The sequence below is a fragment of the Polistes dominula genome, unplaced genomic scaffold (genome assembly GCF_049000335.1).
Source record: "Polistes dominula isolate Pdom_NZ unplaced genomic scaffold, Pdom_raw_medaka contig_23, whole genome shotgun sequence".
NCBI classification, from domain to species: domain Eukaryota; kingdom Metazoa; phylum Arthropoda; class Insecta; order Hymenoptera; family Vespidae; genus Polistes; species Polistes dominula.
This window is the reverse complement of record NW_028300963.1, coordinates 4,994,545-5,015,184: the sequence shown is the minus strand read 5'-3', so window position 1 is coordinate 5,015,184 and position 20,640 is coordinate 4,994,545. Positions and strand designations below refer to the sequence as shown.

General features: G+C 32.0%; 4 protein-coding genes and 2 long non-coding RNA genes across 9 annotated transcripts in view; 2 read left to right on the top strand and 4 right to left on the bottom strand.

Moving 5' to 3' along the window:
* BicC (protein bicaudal C) overlaps positions 1-5,332 on the bottom strand; it is a 61,895-nt gene extending 56,563 nt beyond the window's left edge. Inside the window, exon 1 of the mRNA XM_015319493.2 lies at positions 5,204-5,332. The gene's annotated coding sequence lies outside the window, so the exon portion shown is untranslated. The remainder of the gene's footprint in view (positions 1-5,203) is intronic.
* On the bottom strand, positions 642-10,555 carry Pten (phosphatase and tensin-like protein). 2 transcript variants are annotated; one of them, XM_015319502.2, is made up of 9 exons: positions 9,636-10,555; positions 7,222-7,357; positions 6,933-7,149; positions 6,684-6,813; positions 6,333-6,611; positions 6,098-6,243; positions 5,817-5,980; positions 5,455-5,736; positions 642-5,381 (listed from the first exon to the last, which is right to left on the bottom strand). In XM_015319502.2, the coding sequence occupies exons 1-9, from the start codon at positions 9,644-9,646 to the stop codon at positions 4,992-4,994; spliced, it is 1,755 nt and encodes a 584-aa protein (XP_015174988.1). In that variant the 5' UTR covers positions 9,647-10,555; the 3' UTR covers positions 642-4,991. The 2 variants fall into 2 exon arrangements, with proteins under 2 accessions (XP_015174988.1, XP_089028787.1); XM_089172661.1 differs by having other exon boundaries at positions 6,098-6,213.
* Positions 10,556-10,682: 127 nt separating this feature from the next.
* Positions 10,683-14,068, bottom strand: LOC107065635 (outer mitochondrial transmembrane helix translocase). 3 transcript variants are annotated; one of them, XM_015319507.2, is made up of 7 exons: positions 13,760-14,068; positions 13,369-13,611; positions 13,089-13,290; positions 12,799-12,995; positions 12,547-12,725; positions 12,279-12,468; positions 10,683-11,907 (listed from the first exon to the last, which is right to left on the bottom strand). In XM_015319507.2, exons 1-6 carry the CDS (start codon positions 13,913-13,915, stop codon positions 12,306-12,308), a joined length of 1,140 nt encoding a protein of 379 aa, XP_015174993.1. In that variant the 5' UTR covers positions 13,916-14,068; the 3' UTR covers positions 10,683-11,907; positions 12,279-12,305. The 3 variants fall into 3 exon arrangements, with proteins under 3 accessions (XP_015174993.1, XP_015174992.1, XP_015174991.1); XM_015319506.2 differs by having other exon boundaries at positions 12,283-12,468; XM_015319505.2 differs by having other exon boundaries at positions 10,683-12,468.
* Positions 14,069-14,374: 306 nt separating this feature from the next.
* On the top strand, positions 14,375-16,005 carry LOC107065630 (uncharacterized). Its single transcript, XR_001475614.2, has 3 exons — positions 14,375-14,497; positions 14,591-15,266; positions 15,393-16,005. It is a non-coding gene; the product is annotated as an uncharacterized LOC107065630 (long non-coding RNA).
* On the bottom strand, positions 15,906-18,268 carry LOC107065629 (UPAR/Ly6 domain-containing protein crok). Its single transcript, XM_015319491.2, has 3 exons — positions 18,015-18,268; positions 17,372-17,557; positions 15,906-17,119 (listed from the first exon to the last, which is right to left on the bottom strand). The coding sequence occupies exons 1-3, from the start codon at positions 18,073-18,075 to the stop codon at positions 16,902-16,904; spliced, it is 465 nt and encodes a 154-aa protein (XP_015174977.1). The 5' UTR covers positions 18,076-18,268; the 3' UTR covers positions 15,906-16,901.
* On the top strand, positions 17,070-17,455 carry LOC149032543 (uncharacterized). Its single transcript, XR_016176619.1, has 2 exons — positions 17,070-17,205; positions 17,345-17,455. It is a non-coding gene; the product is annotated as an uncharacterized LOC149032543 (long non-coding RNA).
* Positions 18,269-20,640: the final 2,372 nt, after the last annotated feature.

Below are 20,640 nucleotides of genomic sequence, written 5' to 3'. Positions count from 1 at the left end.
TATTATTATATTATTTATATTATTATTATTACTATTATTATTATCATTATTATTATTAAGGGGTATTAATGTTAACAATGAAGATAACATAATGCTATTTTCTCATAAGTTGCAAATATCTCTTTAACACAATATAATAATGAAACATTAATTTGAAAGATGAAATGAACATTTGTTAATAATGATGTCCAAAGGATTTTTACTATTCAATTTGATCGATTGAACGATTAAATTATTTGATATGATTTAGGGTTAAAGAAATATATGGCATCTTTTCATTTGTACACATTCACAATGATGAACATGCAATGAAAGAACAACACGAAAGGATTTGTTTGTATAAAAGGAAAATGTAGATAAATTATGATCCACTCGCGCATATCTGTCACTTCTACCCTTACCACGTAAAAATACTGCATTTACATAAACATATGACACATACATATATAAATATATATATAATATAATATAAATACAAATGTTACAAGGAAAGGATGATATAACTTGCAATAATGTACTTACACACGCAGCATGCAAGGAATAGAGAGAGAGTGCAAGAGGAAAGCTGATGCATCGTTCTGAGAAAATATTTCGCTACGTATTTATCAAAATTTCGGTGAAAAATAAAAGCAATTGACAAATAAATGAAAAGAACATTTATCATAATACATACACACTCGTGTCTCGTACAATGACTTTTCTAATCATGGCAAATACAATAATTAACATTATATGAAACTTTACCGCTACTCTTCGAATGCATATCCATTATACACCGCATACGCTAAAAGTTATAATATTAAAGAAATAAAGAAATAATATATATATGTATATATATAGAATTTTCACTTTTTGTACCTTCGGAAAAGCAGTCACAAACGGGACAAAAAAATCTCAAATATTATTATATAATAGTATATAGATATAAATACTGGAATTATAATAGTAAAAAATAGCGTAGATGGCTAAAAAATAACAAATTAAATATTTATACGTTATTATATAACTAATCATCGATAATTAAATCACTGGATCGACGAGATGATAATAATAATAATAATGTATTATACATTCTGTAAAAAAAGTAGGAGACATGAATACATAGTAGACACATTCTCAAGTATATATGTATGTGCGTGCATGTTCTTATTTGTAAAATATGAAATACAAAAGTACGCTTGTAACACAACATTGTATTTAAAAACCATTAACAGTTTTAATTGTGATAATAATAGCAGATAGGTATGTATGTCTCTGATGGTGATATCGAGAATAATAGTATTGTAGTAACAGCAGTAGCATTTGTAATAATAAATGGTGGACATAATAATAATAATAATTATAATATAACAACGATATAGAGATAATATATAATAGTAATTATAATAATAATTATAATTATAATAATAATAATAGTAATCATACGTGTGTATATATATATAGTATCACAAAAATAATTATTACATAATTGTTAATAAATGTGTCTCACAGATTTTAATGTATCATACATTATACAATTATACAACAATCTCTTTAAACTTTTGAATTTTTATTATAAATTACCAACATGCAATATATATATATAGAATACAATAATTAGAAAAGAAAAAAAAATAAAAAAAAAAATAAAAAGATAGAGATAAATTTTATAGGGCTCTGATATTTCAGCATAACAGGCATATTTGAAACTTTTCCTAAAAAACGTTAAGAAAAGATAGAGATTTTTTTGTTTTGTTTTTTATGTGTATTGATAATAATAAGAACAATAAAATAATCGTGCATTTTACTTTGAAATGTATAAAAATGATATTTTCGAATGTACATTTGTACAATGTAAAAAGCAATGTTAAGTTTAAAGTACTAATTACTAAGAGTAATAAGAAACAGTATTAAAAAAAAAAAAAAAAAAAAAAAATACACAAAAAAAGAAAAAAAGATATAGAAAACAAATACATAATTGTATGTGAACATCTAAGCCCCATATCTATGACAATTGTGTGAATGTATTATTTTCAAAAATAAATTGTTACTAATACATTCATAGTAATTAACAATATATATTTACAAGATTGTTGTGATTAGGTAAAGAAAAACCTAACAATGCTGGCTTCAGGGATACCCTTTTTAAAAATTACACTTATTTTTTTTTTTTTGTATAATGCTCTTACGCTATATTGAAATATGTTGCTTGTCATATTTTTCATTTTTTCTTTCTTTCTTTCTTTTTTTTTTTTTTTTTTAACAATAAAAACGTATTAATGTAATACACCTTTGTACTATCCATTTGATTTATACAAAAGTTTGATTCATTTCGATATATATATATCTCATATAATTACAAAAAATGTTTTTTTTTTCTTTCATGTAAGATAACGTTAAAAATATGAAATATGTATATGTATATATTGTAGATACATATTGTATGACATATAGAAACATAATAATATGTCCTTATGTGTGTGTGCGTGTATTTGTTTGTTTTATAGATAATGCGTAATATAAATTAGTTCATAAAAAAAAAAAATTAATTTTCTGTAAGAAAATATTTTTAATAAGACGTTTACATAAATAAAAAAAAAAAATAAAAAAAAATTAAAAATTAAATAAAAATAAATATATATTTCAAATAACAATTATACTTTTATCCAAATAGAAAAATCAACATTACAATAAATTCATGCAAACAACATTTTAGAAACATGCTCTTGAATGAAATTCAAATTACTTTCAACCAATAAAGACCCTAAAGCCAGACTGTATTTGATTTATTATATCAATCTGTAGTACTTAAACATCATTATTTCGCTTTTTAACAATAAACTACGCTAAAATTGTGTTTGTGTTTAATCTTTGTATATATTAAAAAGAGAAATATATATATATATATATACTCGTATATATATATACATATATATATATATATAGTAGAGACAATACGAAAGACGATTTTAATTAATTCATATATTTTTAATATTTCTCGTAGATAAACTAAATTCTAATTGTTTTTCGTTAAGTCTGAGTTCTGTAGGTCCCTTATAAACTGATTTTTCAACTTTTTGCTTAAAATAAGTAAGCACCAGCCTATATATGTATATATATATATATATATATAACCGAAAATTATTAATTCAATAATATAATTTAAATTTATACAATTCAAAATAAGAATTAAATTTTTATCCTGTTCTCACTTTGCAGACAGGTTTATAGAAGTTCTAATATTAAATGATCACAAATTTGAACATTTATAAAATATCAATTTTAAGACCGCTTTTTAAAACTGTATATTTTATAGTATTTATATAAATACTCACGTATTTTATAGATATACGTGTTGTTCAATATTTGTAACCAGAGATTATCTTTTGATAACACCAATTATATATCTCTCTCTCTCTCTCTCTATATATATATATAACTTAATAATGAAATGTGCAATGAAGATACTTATTATTTTTATATTAGCATATTTGTTATCAGGTATCTCTTAGATATTTCCAAATATAACACATTATAGTGCCACCATCGATTCAATTATCAAGATGTATAATATATACGAAATACAGGAGATTTCTTTTATTTAAATAAAATGTATTTTCATAGTAAAGTAATGTTTGGTTCTGTAGAAGATATTAAGGAATAAAAGTTGAAACATTGCACAGCCTGATGGTTTCGACAAATTTTTGTGTAAAATAGAGAAGAAAAAAAAAATTGTAGAAATCTTTTGATATATATATATATATATCATTGTCAATGTTATTTTACAAACTCTTATTATTATTATTATTTAATTATTTGTAACAGTTTATACACAAATAGACTTTGGTATATCCAAAGTACGATCATCCCTATAATATTATTATTTTTCTTTTAAATATATTATCAACTCTCTATGTTTGAATAGAAATAGTAAACTAAATTTGACAAGTATTTCTATGCCTGAATAGATATAGACATCTTGTATTTATAAACTAATAAAATCGATAATGTTTGTAATTTTACTATATACTCGTATAGCAAGAAATTCAACAAACATCGTATCTCATAATTGAAATGTACTATATATCATATATTAATATGTCACATGGAAATTACAAACTTGCTGATGGGCAAGAACTACCACATTAAAGATTGACTATTCACAATAATCCTATTTCATAATTTCAAAAGCAATTTAATAAAAATTTTTCAAAACAAGTTGAATTAAACACTTAATACTGTAGAAACAGATAGAATAGTCAATAAGACAATCAATTAAAAATAGATTCTTAATTACTTATCAATAGTTGTTAATAATCCAATACCCAAAAAGAAGGCAAGGAGTTATTGTAAGACATGCAAGTAATATAATAGAATAGTGCAATAAAAACTTTTAACTTTGTGCTCTGATAAGATTTGTATACTTTTAAATATGTACCATCATATTTTTTGCTCTGCGCAAACGAAAGGATAGATTAAATTATTAATTCAAAGACGAGATGTGAATATTGTCTTTGTCGTATTAACTTTCCTATATAATAAATATGTATCAGCACAAATTCATCGTTTCTGTTCTCCTATTTTTAATTACAACTAATCAAGAAACTTTTTCATTATTATTTACAAAATTAATAGAAAAAAAAAAAAAAAAGAAATCAATAAAACTAATCATTCAATGAAAGATCGATAAAAAGCGTGTGTCATAAAAAACGGGATTGCAAGAATTTCCAACCATGATCAAAATAAACAAGAATCATCATACATTTTGAATAGATGCTTGACCACATTTCATGCTGAAAATAGTGCGGAAAAGTCAAATAATAAATGTCTTTAGATTGTACTCTTTTATCGAGCAATTGTGTATATATATATATGTATATATATACATATATATATATATACATACACTACAAAACCTTTCGAAAACCCCAAAAACTGGAATTATATAAATCTGCAAAGTTTAATGCCAGTTGAAAGAACTCAGTTTTTAAGTACCAAAAGCAGCGAATCGACTATGTATCTAACGTGGATGAACGTACAAACGTTGAAGAACGTTTTACACTAGCAGTGCTTTGCCTAGGACTACCCCTACTTTTATCTCCACGCGAGAGTAGACCTTTAGCTGTTTCTCTGAGACTAATTCTTTGGTGGGTATTAACATGTGTATGGCTACTGCTGTGTGTAAGATTGTGGTGATTCACCACCAGAGATGCAGAAGACTCACCAGATTCCCAACCATCTTCGTCTCCCGTTGTATCGCACTCACTGCTATCTGCTTCACTGGATTCACTGGGCGTTTCTTGACCACCCATTCCTATTTGTACACCCTCTCCCAATCTATTCGTTGTCGCTGGCACAGCCGGCGAATTACTTCCACCAACTCGGTGCATAAATAAACTAACCTGAAATAATTAAATATTATTAAAAAGTATTCATTGAAAAAATATGTTGTTTCGCGATCAATGATTAACTTACTTTAAAATCTGCACTGTAGATTTTATGATGTTTGTCTTTATGTGCGTCGTCTAAGCCCCACTTGTCTATAATCAATTCAAGGTTAGGTGGCATGGGTCCTAGGCTAGCTAGAGATCCTGTTCGAGGCTTAACGTGTGACATGACCATCGGTAATTCCATGGCTGTACCGTCGCAGCTCAATGCCCTCGTAGATCGTTCAATCGGTAATTCACCATTTTCGTATTCGGATGACACGTGTTCGCGTACGAAAAATGTATTAAACCAAAAGTGAAACAGCTTTTCCTAAGAACAAATAAGATCATTTTCAAGTTGATTAACACTCACGAAAGGAATATCTGTTAGTTGACATTGTAGTTATATACCTTTCTCTTCATTTTTGGCCTATTATAGAAGTCCACTCGAATATCTCCTGTTAGAGACAGATGAGTTTGTAATGGAATACTTATAGACTGCATTCCTTTTCGTACCTCATGAACTTCTGAGGCAAATAGCTTCTTATTCGAATCAGATATTACAAAATGCAGATCTATGAAACGTTAAAATTATAGATTAGCATATATTATTTTATTTTCAAGTTAAAAAGAATAATATGAAAATGATTACTATATATATTATATAAATATATATATATATATATTCTTACAGCCTTGGCCCCCGTTAAAAATGGGAACTGGATCCAATTGAATTTTCCGTAGAATTAATGTAATTGGCTGATAATCTAGACTCTCTTGAACGAGAGTAGCATAATAACCCACGTACCTAATTTGAGAAGGTATTGTTACTCCTTTCCTAATTATAAAATATGATATTATATATCACCATTATTAAAGAAAAATAATATTATAAGTGCACAGTGAAACGGTAAATTAAAAACCTACCTATCGTGTGTTCTTTTGGTACCATAATAGTTAAGAGCTTCCGAGGCAGTGGGAAACTGTTTGCTGTGAAGAAGGTAGCAGCATACCATAACGCCAGTCCGTCCTTTACCTGCTTTACAGTGTACTACTGCTACATTTTCTTTATGCAAAGAAAGCCACTTATGTACGTCTTCGCAGAATGGCTTGATTTGTTCCAACCTTGGTGGATTGTGATCCTCAAAAGCGTATGTAGCAACTCTTTGCTTAAACTTGTTGAAATCGTAGGACCTCTCGGAACATCTAGAATTGAAAACAATTGATATGTTTTATTGAATAGAAGAAAATGAAATCAAATGAAAATATAATACGTACAAGTTATAAATTTTATAATGATCTTTATGTTTAGATTCTAGCAGCTTGACGACGTCATCAATATGATTTCTGTATACTCCTTCCAATTTTTCAGCAGGAAACCCCATAGCTATTAAATTATCTTGTATATCTATTGTAAACGAATTTACAATAAAGTTAAGAAAATATAATAATGAATTTCAAACATACATACAATGAACATTTATATATCAATAATGGTATAAATAAATGATATATTGAAAAGGTTACATGTGAGATCAAGATCAAAGCCATCTTCTTTGAAACGTTTACGACGTTTGCTGACAAGCCCCTTTATGGGGTTAGTCATTTTCATATTACTAATACTATTGGCCATGCTAGGTGGGTTTAGCTCCACCTCCTCGATATCAATTGCTAGTCCAATCTCCGATTTTTCCTCTGCAGCAGCCTCTTCTTGTGCTTTGTAATTTTCAGATACCTTTTCGACCTGTTTAAAATAATAAATCTAATAAAAATCATTCTCATAATGAATACTATAACGAGTATAAAAAAAATGTACCTGTGGCTTGTGAGCTGAGGCGTCACATAAGCCCAGTTCTGGTCCTCTTTGTTCCTCCAGACAAACATGGAGCGGAGTTACAGAAGCCGAAATGTGCTCAGAGATCTTACTGTTCAACCTGCTGCTAGTAGGTCTCCTGCAGGAAAAGCATATACCCATCAATTCTCAGATCATGTGTTCCTTTTACTATTCAATTCATGGAGACTCTGTCTATCTTCTCTCCATAACATTCGACAGCTCTATCACAATTTGCTTTGTAACATCACTATATAACCACCACCACCATCAACAATTCGACACAAGTATCAAAGATCAGCTTACACAAAAATTAGAGCTTTGTTTAACGGAACAATGTTGCACAACACACAAACCATAAAGATACACTACTTGTTCTACTCCAAAATCAAAGATTTCATAATCACCACTGAATTGGTGGTTCTCAAATAAAGGAGAAAAACCTAGTGCTCCAAATCTCTGACTTGTATTCCCATTTAGCGCTTACACCACCAACATTGACACAAATGACTATCACAAATACTGTCAAAGGACAAACACAGCGGTACAATAACTTTCTTTTGGAATGATCAATCAATCGAGTAGATAAAAAAGAAATAATATGTAGCTATGACACAGATGCAAATTTTTTTCTCTTGAAAGTTTATCATATAGCAAAAATCAGCTTTTAATTTAAATATCAATGCACGTGCTGCTCCAAAAAATTAAAGAAAGCATTTTCTCTGTATAGTAGTGAGATCATCAACAAACAATTGGAGATAAAAATTCGATCTTTTTTACGATAAAAAATGTAATAATTATGAGGACAAAATTATGGAGTAAGAGAGGAAACCAAAAAAAAAAAGGAAACTAGAATCGTAATCGCACGATCGACTTTATATATCGAGGAGATGACAAAAAATCGATGTACTTCGATAAATAAGAAAAATTTATCGTACAATAAAGAATGCAAAATAGAAGTTTGATTTCGGTCTAACAGATTCTCTCTCCAATTTCAAGTTTCCGAAGGATGATCTCGAAAGAACGCGCTCCAAAATGAGAAAAACCGTGACGACGAACGTAGAACGAACGAAAGGTTAGGTTAAGCACCATTTGCAATGCCGGAGAGCATCTTCGACGGACGATACGTTTTTTAACGCCAGTTTCACTGGCACATCATTCGAGCTTTCTCGTCTTTTAGACGAAGTGTGGTCTTATCACATATTCCTTTCATAAAATTCAACAAACTTTACACGAAAGAGACACGACTCTCGTATCGAAAGATCCGCGATCTTTCGTGCCCGTTGAAAAACCGGCCAGAAACGTTCGAACCATGTTCATCGATATCCACTTCTCTCTCTCTCTCTTTCTCTCTCGCACGCTATCGCTCTCTCACTTACTCTTTCTTTCTCTCCCTCTCTTTTTCCACTCTCTCACTCTTTCTTTTTCTTTTTCTCTCGCAACAAGCTCGCTCGCACGCACGCACACAAGCGCGCTCTATCTCTTTCTTTCTTCCTTCCTTTCTTTATTTATTTCTCTTTTTCTCTCTCTCTCTCTCTCTCTCTTTCTATTAATTCGTTCTCCAACGCGAGAGATCACGGTGTGTCTTGCAAGAAAAAAATACAGTAGCAGCAGCAGACTTCTAATTCGAAATCCGTGTGTTACGGACAAGAGTTGGCCCTTAAACTCGTAGAAGAAAAAAGAACGGTAAAGTATAGAAGAAGATAAGAGGATCTTAGGATAGAGCGTGTCTCTGTGTGTAAGCACTCGCGGCGGGCGCACGTATTTACTATCGTCCCACGTTTTCCCAGCACGATCGTGTCATCGTGTCAGAATCGGAACACTTGCTTGCTGTACTGCACGTACGATACAGGACGCTTACTCGCGTCCAAGGCACACATATTCATTTCACATATATACATATGTAACTATACGTATTGGCAAACGCGCGCGTACATGCGTGTTGGTCGCGCGCGGCGGTTGCGCACACTACATACACGGTAGGATCACGGTGGTGAATGGTGGTGGTTACTACTGGAGAGTAGTGACACACGTATACAACGCTGCGACACATATACATACGTTTATCTCTCGTAGAGAGGATACAACAATATATAAACACGTTTGTTCGCTTTACTACGTTACGAAGAAGATGCTGACACCAGTGTACTCATGTCAACGTACGTGAGCTCTTCTTCACGCGTGCACCTATACACACCGAATATAGCGGGATTTGCGATGAGAGGGGACACGCACGCGTACGCAGCAGCCAACCGCGCACACACGCGCCTGCCGTGGAAGGGAGACAGACAGATAGATGATATATAGTAGATAGATAGGTAGATAGATTGGTAGATAGATAGATAGATAGATATAGATAGAATAAGAGAAAGAGAAAGACAGTAGACGCACACACTCACCAACAACGCATCGGAGCGTGCACACCGTGCAGGTGTGTTGCAGCGCACGGCTGTCTCTGTCCACTTTAAAACTGAGCGAGTCTCGTCGATATTCGTCGTCCGCTTTTACGGACACTCATACTGGAATCTTAACCGTTCTCCACGCTCATCTCTCTACTTCGGAGCGCATTTCTTTTTCTTTTCTTTCTTTTTTTTTCCTTCTTTTGCTTTCCTCCGCGTTCCTTTAGCCTCTCGATCGTCCACTCCTAATCCACGAGCGTGAAATATGTATATGTAGTATCGAGATGCTTCGTATGTGTAGTAACCGCTACTAAGGAGAAGAGAGGGGAGGAAACGGAAAAACCAAAAGAAAGAGAACCAGAAAAAGAAATAAAAAAAAAAGGACGAAGGAAAAAGAAAAAAGGAGCGAAAAGGCAGAGTTAATTAGCGAACGGAAGTTGTGTTACTCCTCGTAAGCGTCCATCTCAAATACTGCTTCTTCCATAGGCGACTGTTAAACGTAATTACGATTGATAAAACTCGCACAGCGAAACTTTTCACCACCGGCGCCATTCACGATGACGCGTCCATGTCGTGTGCATGCACCACAGTCGTTTGTCGTACGGAGGAGAATGAATGATGTCGATAGACCGCTTACACCGCGGCATTACAAGGGAGGGTAGAGGCTTTGTCCTGGCTTGCTTTCTCTCTCTCTATCTTTCTTTCTCGGCGAGTTTCGTTCCTGGAAATTCTCACCGAACGATGGTAGGGCGCTCGACCGTCTCACTTTGCGCGCATGCGTTTCATTTTCTTCTCGCCGACCAATCAGCCCAACTCTTTTTGATATCATCCGCGAATCTTCATACGCTCGCAACCCAATCCTTTCTCTTTCGATCATTGGCGGGTTATAATCGATATGCGTTGCGCTGACCAATAAACGTCAAACCGCTAATTTCAAATTCAAATACTATTACGCATTAAATTTTTTGTACAAATTTTCCGCTTATAATTTAAATTCGTTTTAGGAATTACATTTTACAATTATGGATTTACAATTGAACACCAAAATATAAAAAAATGTCTTCCTTTTATTTACGTACATTTAACTTTTGCAGTAATTCGAAAACAAAGCCCTGTCTATTATATTATAGTTATATTAAAGATAATATTAGTTTATTTCGTATTTTGTTTCGATATGAAAACACTGGAATTTGTGCTATATTTGAAAGTTCTTTTTCTTAAAATGTCTGCAAATTTGAATAGATAAACCTTTTCACTGACGTATCAGATATTGAAACTTAACTATCAATGTTCCTAAATCGACAAAACTTTCTTAGATTACGCATACATTCTATTAAGACATATTAATATAAGATCGATCAATTTCAAATATAATATTATAAATAAAATCTCTTTTCCTTTTTAACTACGTAAACATAAACTTTGCGTAAAATATAATTCCACGAAAATAATATTATCATATATATTCACAGGGTGAAACAAAAGCCCGCATCTTAGTAATTACGGTTACTAAGGCAACAGTATTGCTGTTAAATATTCAATATTTTTGTTATCGTGCATTTTGCATTTAATTGTTCAAAAAACGAATTGTAAATTAACTAGGGAAAAATAAATTTTTATGTTGCAATGTAAAAATAAATAGTTTAAAGTTATTTTAGAAGAAGTGATTTTTTTCTCACACTGTATGTACTAACATACATACATACATGCATAATTCATCCATACACATATATTATATATATGATAATATTACTTTGTTCTTTTTCATTGTACTATGATTTTACTTTACCTAAATGTCATTTTAATTTTAAATATAACGATAGTGTAATCTCATAAAATAATAGATTATAGAAAAGAAAATACTTAAATCTGGATTTGTCCAAGATGCAACAACATTTAAATTAAAAGGAAAAGTAGTTATCTTAAGTTTCATTTATGTATTTTTAGTGAGATTATATTATTAGATAATATATTACTGTTCTCTCTCTCTCTCCCCCCTCTTTCTCTATCTTAAAAACACAATTAATTCTATACAATGGATACATACATGTTTTTGCCTTTTTTTTTTTAGTTACATATTTAGTTATATATTAATAGGACTCAGAACAGTTTTATGTTGCCATTTATGATACAAGATGTCTGATTTTTATGAATTATGTAATTCAAAGTTCACGAAAAGTACACCTTCCTCAACGACCAATAAATATTTTTATACTTCTAATGATCAAATTTCCATATGCGAATACATTTTTTCATCACTATTATGCAAACTCTGAAAACAATAATAGAATGATTGGAAGATGTTATGTAAATGTAATTTGTTAGTTTAAATATACATATGGAAGATGATTTAATATTTTGAACACACTTCATTTTTCGAGAAAGTCCAATGATTCTTTCTGTGGTTTCATAAAAAAAAAAAAAAAAAAAAAAAGAAAAGTAAATAAACAAAATAAAATAAAATTTTCATAAAGTGCACATATCGCAACAATTGCAATTTGATGTTAATGATATATCATAAAATTTGCAGGTATTTTAACCAACCGTAAAAAGATAGAGCGCAATTATAAAAGTGTTTAAACAAAATCTTTGTTTAATTAAACGTAATTTGACTTATTAAATAAAAATTAGTTAATTTTATACATGCCAACAATCTCGATCCTCTTGTATTTAATCTAAATCTAACTTAACAGGATTTAAAGTTCCTGTATGCATTTTAGATGCCTTTAATTTTTTATGGGATGCAAGAAGATCTTCCATCATTATAGGACGTACGGTATCATGGAATTCTTCTTCGTCTGTACTAGCACTAGTACATGTTTCGTTTAGATCGCTACAATATGAAAAGATTCAAATATTTCAAGTTCTTCAAAGAAAACATTTTTTCAAGCTGTACAAGGCCAATACTTACTACGTATGTGTTCGTAGATAATCTCTGACACGGTATATAGATGCATTTCTACATAGTTCTTGCAAATCTGAGCCAGAAAAACCATCTGATATTTTAGCTATCTTTTTAATATCTACGTTGTCTGCAATCGGTTCATGCTGTAAAATTAACTTTAGGACTTCTACTCTCTGTTCTTCGTTCTATAGCAATGAAACATATTAATGTTAGTATCAAATAGACGTATCAAAAGATAATATACAATTTATGTATTACAGGTAATCCTATGTAAAATGTAGCAGGCATACGCCTAAGAATAGCTCGGTCTAAATCTTGAGGTCTATTTGTCGCTCCCATTATGATGACGGTACAAGATGGATCTGTTATTAGACCGTCCCACATTGACATAAACTGCGCTTTCATCATAGCCGTTGCTTCATGATCTTGTGAATTGCGTGCTCTCAAAAAGGAATCTGATGAAGTCGAAGATAACGAAACATACATAATACATCCAAGTAAGATATCAATGCGCAGTCACACAAAATTCTAATGTTCATTCAATTAACCTATTTCGTCGATAAAGATGATGCATGGTTGAAGTTTCACAGCCAAAGAAAATACAGCAGAAGTCAATTTTTGACTTTCTCCATACCATTTATCGGTAAGAATACTAACATCCAAATTAATGAAACGAGTTCTAGTTTCTTTGGCAGTAGCTTTTGCGATCATAGTTTTGCCACAGCCTGGTGGTCCATGTAGCAAGACCCCCTGAATGAAAGAGACATTTATGAGACATGATTGAGTGAGTTACTAATATTGCTGAGATGGTGCATTATTTTTACAAACCTTTGGAGCTTGTGTCAATTGAGAATCTAAAAAGAGCTCTTTCTTCTGTATAGGAAGTATAACTGTCTCTTTAAGTTCTTGAATAACATGTTCTAATCCAGCTATATTCTCCCATGATACTTTGATGTCTTGAGGATCGACTAAATGACTAGCAATTATGATTTCATAATCTGTTAACTGATCCATATCGACGGATAATATAACACCATCTGACTTTGCAAGCTTACGCAATTGTTCTCGAGTCTGAGTAATAAACGAAAGCAGTCAAGTTTTATTATATATTTGTATCTTAGATGATATAGGTTAGATTTATATCCATGTACAGCAAATCGAAAATAATAAAATAGGAAATACTTTTATCGTGTAAATGTATAAAAAAAGAAGTACTTACTTTTTTTTTAGCTTTTTTCTTAGCTGCATTCGTAGGATCAAGTTGATGGACGAACCATTTCATTGTGAAAAACCCCACCGCAGTTACGAAGGAAAGTCTTGCGGCTAGCAACAAAATCTCATAACGAGAAAATCCCGGTCCATCTGTTACATTCATTTTTCTCACGATTTAATATCAAAAGAATTTACTTTACAATTCTTAAAAGTGATAAGAAACACATTTAACCGCGTGTGTGAATCCTAACCTCTACGATTATTCGTGAAAACACTATTCTTTAGCACTTTTCGACTAGGTCAAATAGAAGGAACGGACGGAACATTGAAGTAATGAGGAAGAGAGAGAAAGAGCAAGTAAGAGAAGGAAGGAAAATGGATGAACGAGAAGAGAGAGGAACAGGAATTACGCGGGAAATTGTGCGCCATTCAAACGCTCTGATTTGTACTAAACTTTAAAGAATTTTAATACGACGTTCAGACTTGCCAATCTAATATAAAAATAATGAAACGAATTCTATTGGTTCGTTCGTTTAAATAATATCCTAGGTGACGAATAGAAAACAATAATTATATTCTTCTTTTATTTAATAATATTTTTACTCTGTAAGGTTTATCAGAATGATGATCGTTAAATATTTAAAAATCCCTTATACGAAATGCTGGAATAAATTTAACTCTTTTGCTATTTTTCTCTTTTTTCTTTTTTTTTTTTAGATAGAATTGTTGGAGAAAATGATTACAGGTAAAATCAAAGCATTACAATTATACAATTTAATATGAATATATAGTTAAATGGAATAAATAAAATAATCATTTAAATTGTGATTCTCTACAGATTTCTCTATTAGTTCCATAAAGATTTAATTAATTATACGAATTTATATATTTTTTATAAATATTTTTATTTGATTAATTATACGAATCTATATATTATTATTCAAATATATGAATTTGTTCGTTTGAATTTTTAACTTGATGATGATTCACCACAAAATCTGATGCAATCTTTTGATGTATCTATGAAATTTATAATAAGTCTACAAATAAAAAAAGGTAATTCTAATTTTCCTTAACATTGTATCCACTGATAAGCAACCACGATTGTTATTAGTAACGTTCTACTCTTTTCGCAGATTAAAGAAGGTTCTTAAAGGAATGATTTAAGAGGAACACACCCGGTGTGGTATTTAAACGACGAAGGATTCCCCCTTTTCGTATATAGGTGTTCACTTGTGCGCCAGCCACGTTGAAAAGTGTTTTCCGCATTATGAAGATACGAGGTTATATTATTACGGAGTTGCGAGCAGACGCCCAAGCGCGCAACACTTTCCGCCTTGCGAGAGCTAATTAAGCGCGCCTTGATGTAATAACGACCTAAATGCAGATGGAGAGACTCTTATTCCGAAAATTAAGTGCACTAAGGTCGACCCAATGAAAATCACCGATGGACTATCCTTTACCCCTTCGTCTTTCTTCGCTTAGAACTTTGCTAATGACTTCAGATGATTATTGTAATAAGTATTTGATCTTTCAAATGAAACTATTATAACGAATTGTCATATTAGTCATATTAATTAATTGTTTCATTCAAAATAACGTCTCGTTCTCGAGAGTAATCGTTAATTTCTAATGGACAGATGGAAACGCTTGTAGGAACAAAGTCAAATACCAAAGTTGCAAATCGTTACATTCGAGATGGTCGAAGCGGACGGTCTTAATTATAACGTCTCAAGTAACGAGGGTTGGCATGGGTCGCGACGTTAATATATGAGTAAGAGAACCTAAACACAGCCGTGCCATTGTATGTACCGCGTTGTTGGATCTGCCAAGGCATTAATAGTCTCACGTGACGTAATTAACTCGCGACCACCGAATTTCCGGCGTTATAACGTGATGTATACTGTGGCGAAGAGGGTGTGCATGCTCTCTTTCTCTCTAAATCTACCTTTATCTAACTCCGTTGTTTTGTTTCAGAAGATCGAAAATTTCACTAGCGATTATGAATCAAGTAGGATTCGTACGGCCACCTGTCGCTCGAAATACTGATCGATGTTATCCAGGTTGATCCTAACGGTATAACAATGGAAGACTTAAGCCTTATGGACTACACGTGAACGTTTTACAAAAGATACGAAAATACGAGCATGTGGTAAATGGTATAAATATTTTGTATTTATTAGTTTCAACAAAATGACGATTTAATATCTCACATAAATTTATTCTATGAACAAAGATCATTTTAAAGATAAATGTGTATTTATTTATGTATGCGTAAACGCATATTGTATGCAGGTAGTATATTGTATGTATAGGCATGAGACAAGTCTTTCGAGAGATATTGACTAATATTTATTTCTCTCGATTGCTACTTTTTACGAAAAATTAATTGAAGCAGCAGCTGCTACAGATGACATAAATATTGTTGATATTTTGGTGTAACTACGTGTTTACTAGCGCGATCAGCTAATCGAATTTTCGTCCATCGATCTTATGCCGATCGTAGCTACTAATACGTTTTGTACTAATTACGTGCTTTTGTCTCTTGATACTAATTATCAGTGACAATCATCTAGCTGAATCGTTTTTCGATTAAATCAATCCTTTAAATAGAATATGATCTTCGACCGTCTATTATTAGTATTATTAAACTTAAATGTGACGTTAATAAGGACGAAAGAATTTATTGTAATAAAAGTTAATTGCAAAACGCTTCATATATATATATATCTCTAAGAAAATGTCATTAACGAAATTTAATCTTATGTACAAACTAACACGAAGAAGACGTAGATTTCTAATCTACTTTATTTCCATCTTCTTTCTTTTTTTTCCTAAATTCTTTACATAAAAATATAAAAATGAAAGATATATATCTATATAAAAATAATATATGTATATATATATATCAATAAGTCTTGGTTTTACAAAATTTGCCTCGTTCAAGACTAAAATTCTCTAACGAGTAATCTTATCGATCTATAATATTTCTATACTTTGTAAACAGTATTATAATTGCGGACGGATTTTTCGTTACTTATCAATCTAAAATATTTCTATACTTTGTAAACAATATTATCATTGCGGACGGATTTTCGTTGCTAACGAGATTAAATATTTTTCTTTCAGTAGACCCGCGCTACTTTAATTTATCTTGTAAATAAGATCGAAAGAAGAACGCTTAAGGTAACAAAGATTATCGTAGAAAGTGAAGAAATTGAAGATGCTCCGTTACAAGAATCTTCGGAGCAAGAACATTCTTGCCAATAGACTCCATTCTCGTAGACCCCCCAATTACAGACACCTGTAACTCCGGTACTGGAAACAGATGCACACCTTCGTATCACTTGCCGCCATCTACCGTTCCCTTTAAGAATGATAAATGGGTAAACATAGGAGTAAAACGTCGTGAACCAGTGAAAATAATACAGCAAAAATTCAAATGTGAATTTGGTATGTAAATTTAATTTCCTCTAACGTAAGTTCATTTAGTTAAAAAGTCTAATAAAGCATGTTTAATATTAATTTTTAAAATATATTTTAAGAACAAAATTTATACGCTTCGATAACTGTGATTTCAAACAATTTCAAGGAATATCAATGGAATATTAATACTCACATATGAAACCACGAGGACTTTGTTGCGTCAATTTGACGCAAAATGTGCCAATCGTATGAGATTCATCGCTGCTACATTCTACCGGAATGTTTCTCTCTTTATCAAATTTTCCATAAGCCCCACAAAGATCTTCGCCTTCTGGATCAGTATCACTGCTGCATTGATAACACCGAATAGCTTCGCATCCTAATCGCAAAAAATATTTTTCAATACTAATAGAACTTTCTTTATTTTTATTTCATTCAGAGATTTTACGATTCAACAGGTCAAAACGTTTTCTTCGATTAGTTTAAAATGCAAGCACTTCAGATATATATATATATCTTTTCTAATTTTATAAAGATTCTTAATTGGTTATTAATGAGTTATTAAGTAGAAGAATTAGAATGTGTGTATATATATGTACATATATATGAGCTTGTTAGAAATGTCAATACATTAATTAGGATAATTAATTATATATAATTAAAAAAAATTATGAATGTATATTTTTTGTAGATGAAAAAAATTCTAAAGAAAAACAACGCGGAGCGCTACTGTTTTCCAACATGGAGATGGCTCGACATTCACGAACGGCCATTGTTCGTGAATAACATCACGATTCACTCACAATATTATAAATTAGCGATGACTTTATTCTTACCTATCGTCGCGAATAGTAACACTGTACAAACTATGCTTACGATCTTTTTATCGATCGACATTTTAACGCGTCACGAGCGAGGATTTGTCGATTTCCTCAAAGGAGACGCGGTATACACGTTACGACGATCGTATGCACACTATACGTATCTGACGTCATTCATAGGGCGTTGGTTAGTGTGAGAAACAACGATGACTGTAAACTCCCCACCTTAGTTCTTACTGTGTTTCGTAGCGGCGAGTACAAGCGTTCAGGAGCGGACCTTGTAACATCGTGGTCCCACGTTAAATAATTAATTATATGAATATCCACATTTGTGCGCATTTTTTAAAAAGTAACCTATGTCATGATATTTCTGTAACATTATATACGAAACCTGTCTCTCAACGTTATTTAATATTATTATTATTATAACGTATTACTTTATAATATAATAGAAATGAAGAATTATATATTTTTGTATAGAGTAATATGTGTAAAAAAATTAGATTTATAAACAATATTAATATCGACAATAGAAGATTGTGCACGAGTAACGAGTAACGAGTAACGATAAAATATCAAATGGGGAATAAGATAGATTATTCCTGATGTTCTAGTTGAAGGGACTGCTTTGGAAACGGGAATATATTCGCCAAAGGGAAACTTTCTGAATTAAGATAAGAGAGACGAGGGAGAATCGCGAGAACGTGTCTGAAAACGAAGAGTTCGTGTTACCTTAATAATCATCACGAGAGATTTGGAGAACGGAAGTGAGGTGGTAATAAGAGAGGACAAAAGGCACGACGTTATTACCGGCGGCAGTGAGTCGTGACTAGTCCCAAAGGATGTCTCCTTACAAGGCTAGACGAAAATGTAATTGTGTCTTATCTGTCTTGTCTTAGCTTTGCCGCATTAGCTTTCATTAAACGTTTCGACAAAAAAAGAAAAAAAAAACAACAATATTATCTCGTAAATCGTTAAATTATAGCAACATTTATTTTTTCTTCTTTTTTAGTTGAAGATAAAACAACTAAGAAATCAAAGGCTAAATTTGTTGGCCGTGGTTGCAAAATCAAGGCCAAGTTGAATTTTCTCGAAATATCATGTGTGTATGTAGATAGTCGATGTTCATTGATTGAGATCATGGTGCTTTCGACTGTGAAAAGACAGGTACGTCGGCATGATCGATAAATTATTCAAAACGACTTCCTATGATCTATGGAGGCGCTCTCAAGGCTGGCACCAACGATCTATCCTCTCTTCTTCCTCTCGTCCATTCGTTCCTCAACACATCCGCTCTTCTCTCCACCCCTCTGCCATTTCCTCATCCCTTCGCCGGCAGCAACATTACCTCGAGGGAATTCCTACTTTTCTGACAGCCTCCGCCGCATTTATCCCATCCAGCATTTTCAGACAAGCTTTCAAAGGATGCCCAGAATCCAATAATTCCGATAACGGGAGACTCTCTTTCATCTATATAGGGTGTCCGAATAATTACGTTCTCGTCCATGTGCCATTCCTAAGTTTCGATCGAGAAGACGATCGATTAAATCCAACTTCTATTCTTTTCCGTTTCTTTTTCTAACAAATAGTATACAATTTGAAAGTAATAATATATTTTATTATTATATATCCACAATATAAGATATTGATATTAATGAGAACATATCAAATGAGAAGAGATATCGTATTATAAAAGTAGGTAGCCTTGATGAAGATAATTACTCGTTCTTGGCCACCCAGTATCGGACAAAAGTAAGCGACCCTTCGGGAAGGGCAGGAAGAAACGTGGCTCTATGCCAAATGGATCTGAAGGGCAACTGTCGTGAGATAAAAGATAACTCGTCGAGACGTCGGTGTCCGACGAGTCGATTTAAAACGATTTTATCGATGGACCAACCGCCGCACCTTTAACGTTAAATGAGTTATACGATCCTGGTCTAACGATGCAAAGGGTACCCTTCTTCTCCCTTTTCCGACCTTCGAGAGTACCTATATAGAAAAGATCTCTTTTGTCAAAGCTGTTATCGGAGATCCTTTCTTGTTGACTCGGAAAAAAAAGGTAAAAGTCGAAATCTCGTAAAATAGTCCGAAAGTCAAATACGACTTATTATGTGGATTTTATTGTTGCGAAAAACGGATTATTTCGCTCAAGCATACTATTATTACCAAGTTTAATTAAATCTGATATGAATCGGGACATTGTAAGAATGAAAATGATTGGAATATCATGAGAACGATTTTCCGTATAATGTGGGGTATCAGAGAACAATTTGGATTTAGATCGAATGACGCGCACGTTCGTATATGAAATTGCATTATTTCGAAATGGAGAATCTGTTAAAATGTTACCACGCTTATTGTCATGGATAAATCCACTTATCTTTTGTTCCACTCAATGCAACTTATATTTTACGTATAAGAGAATTTCAATTTATCTAGGAGAAAATGAAGTCAATGATACGAATTTATGGTTGGAAGATACTTAAAAGGTAAAGACAACAACAAGGGGAAAATTCGAAGATGTTACGTCGTGAAAGAAGAAGATCGATAGAACGTTCTGCACGCTAGAGAAGGAAGGGGTTTAATTTATTGGGAGTACTTGGCTCCGGTCGTTGGTCCTCGAAAATCCTTGAGGTGTCCT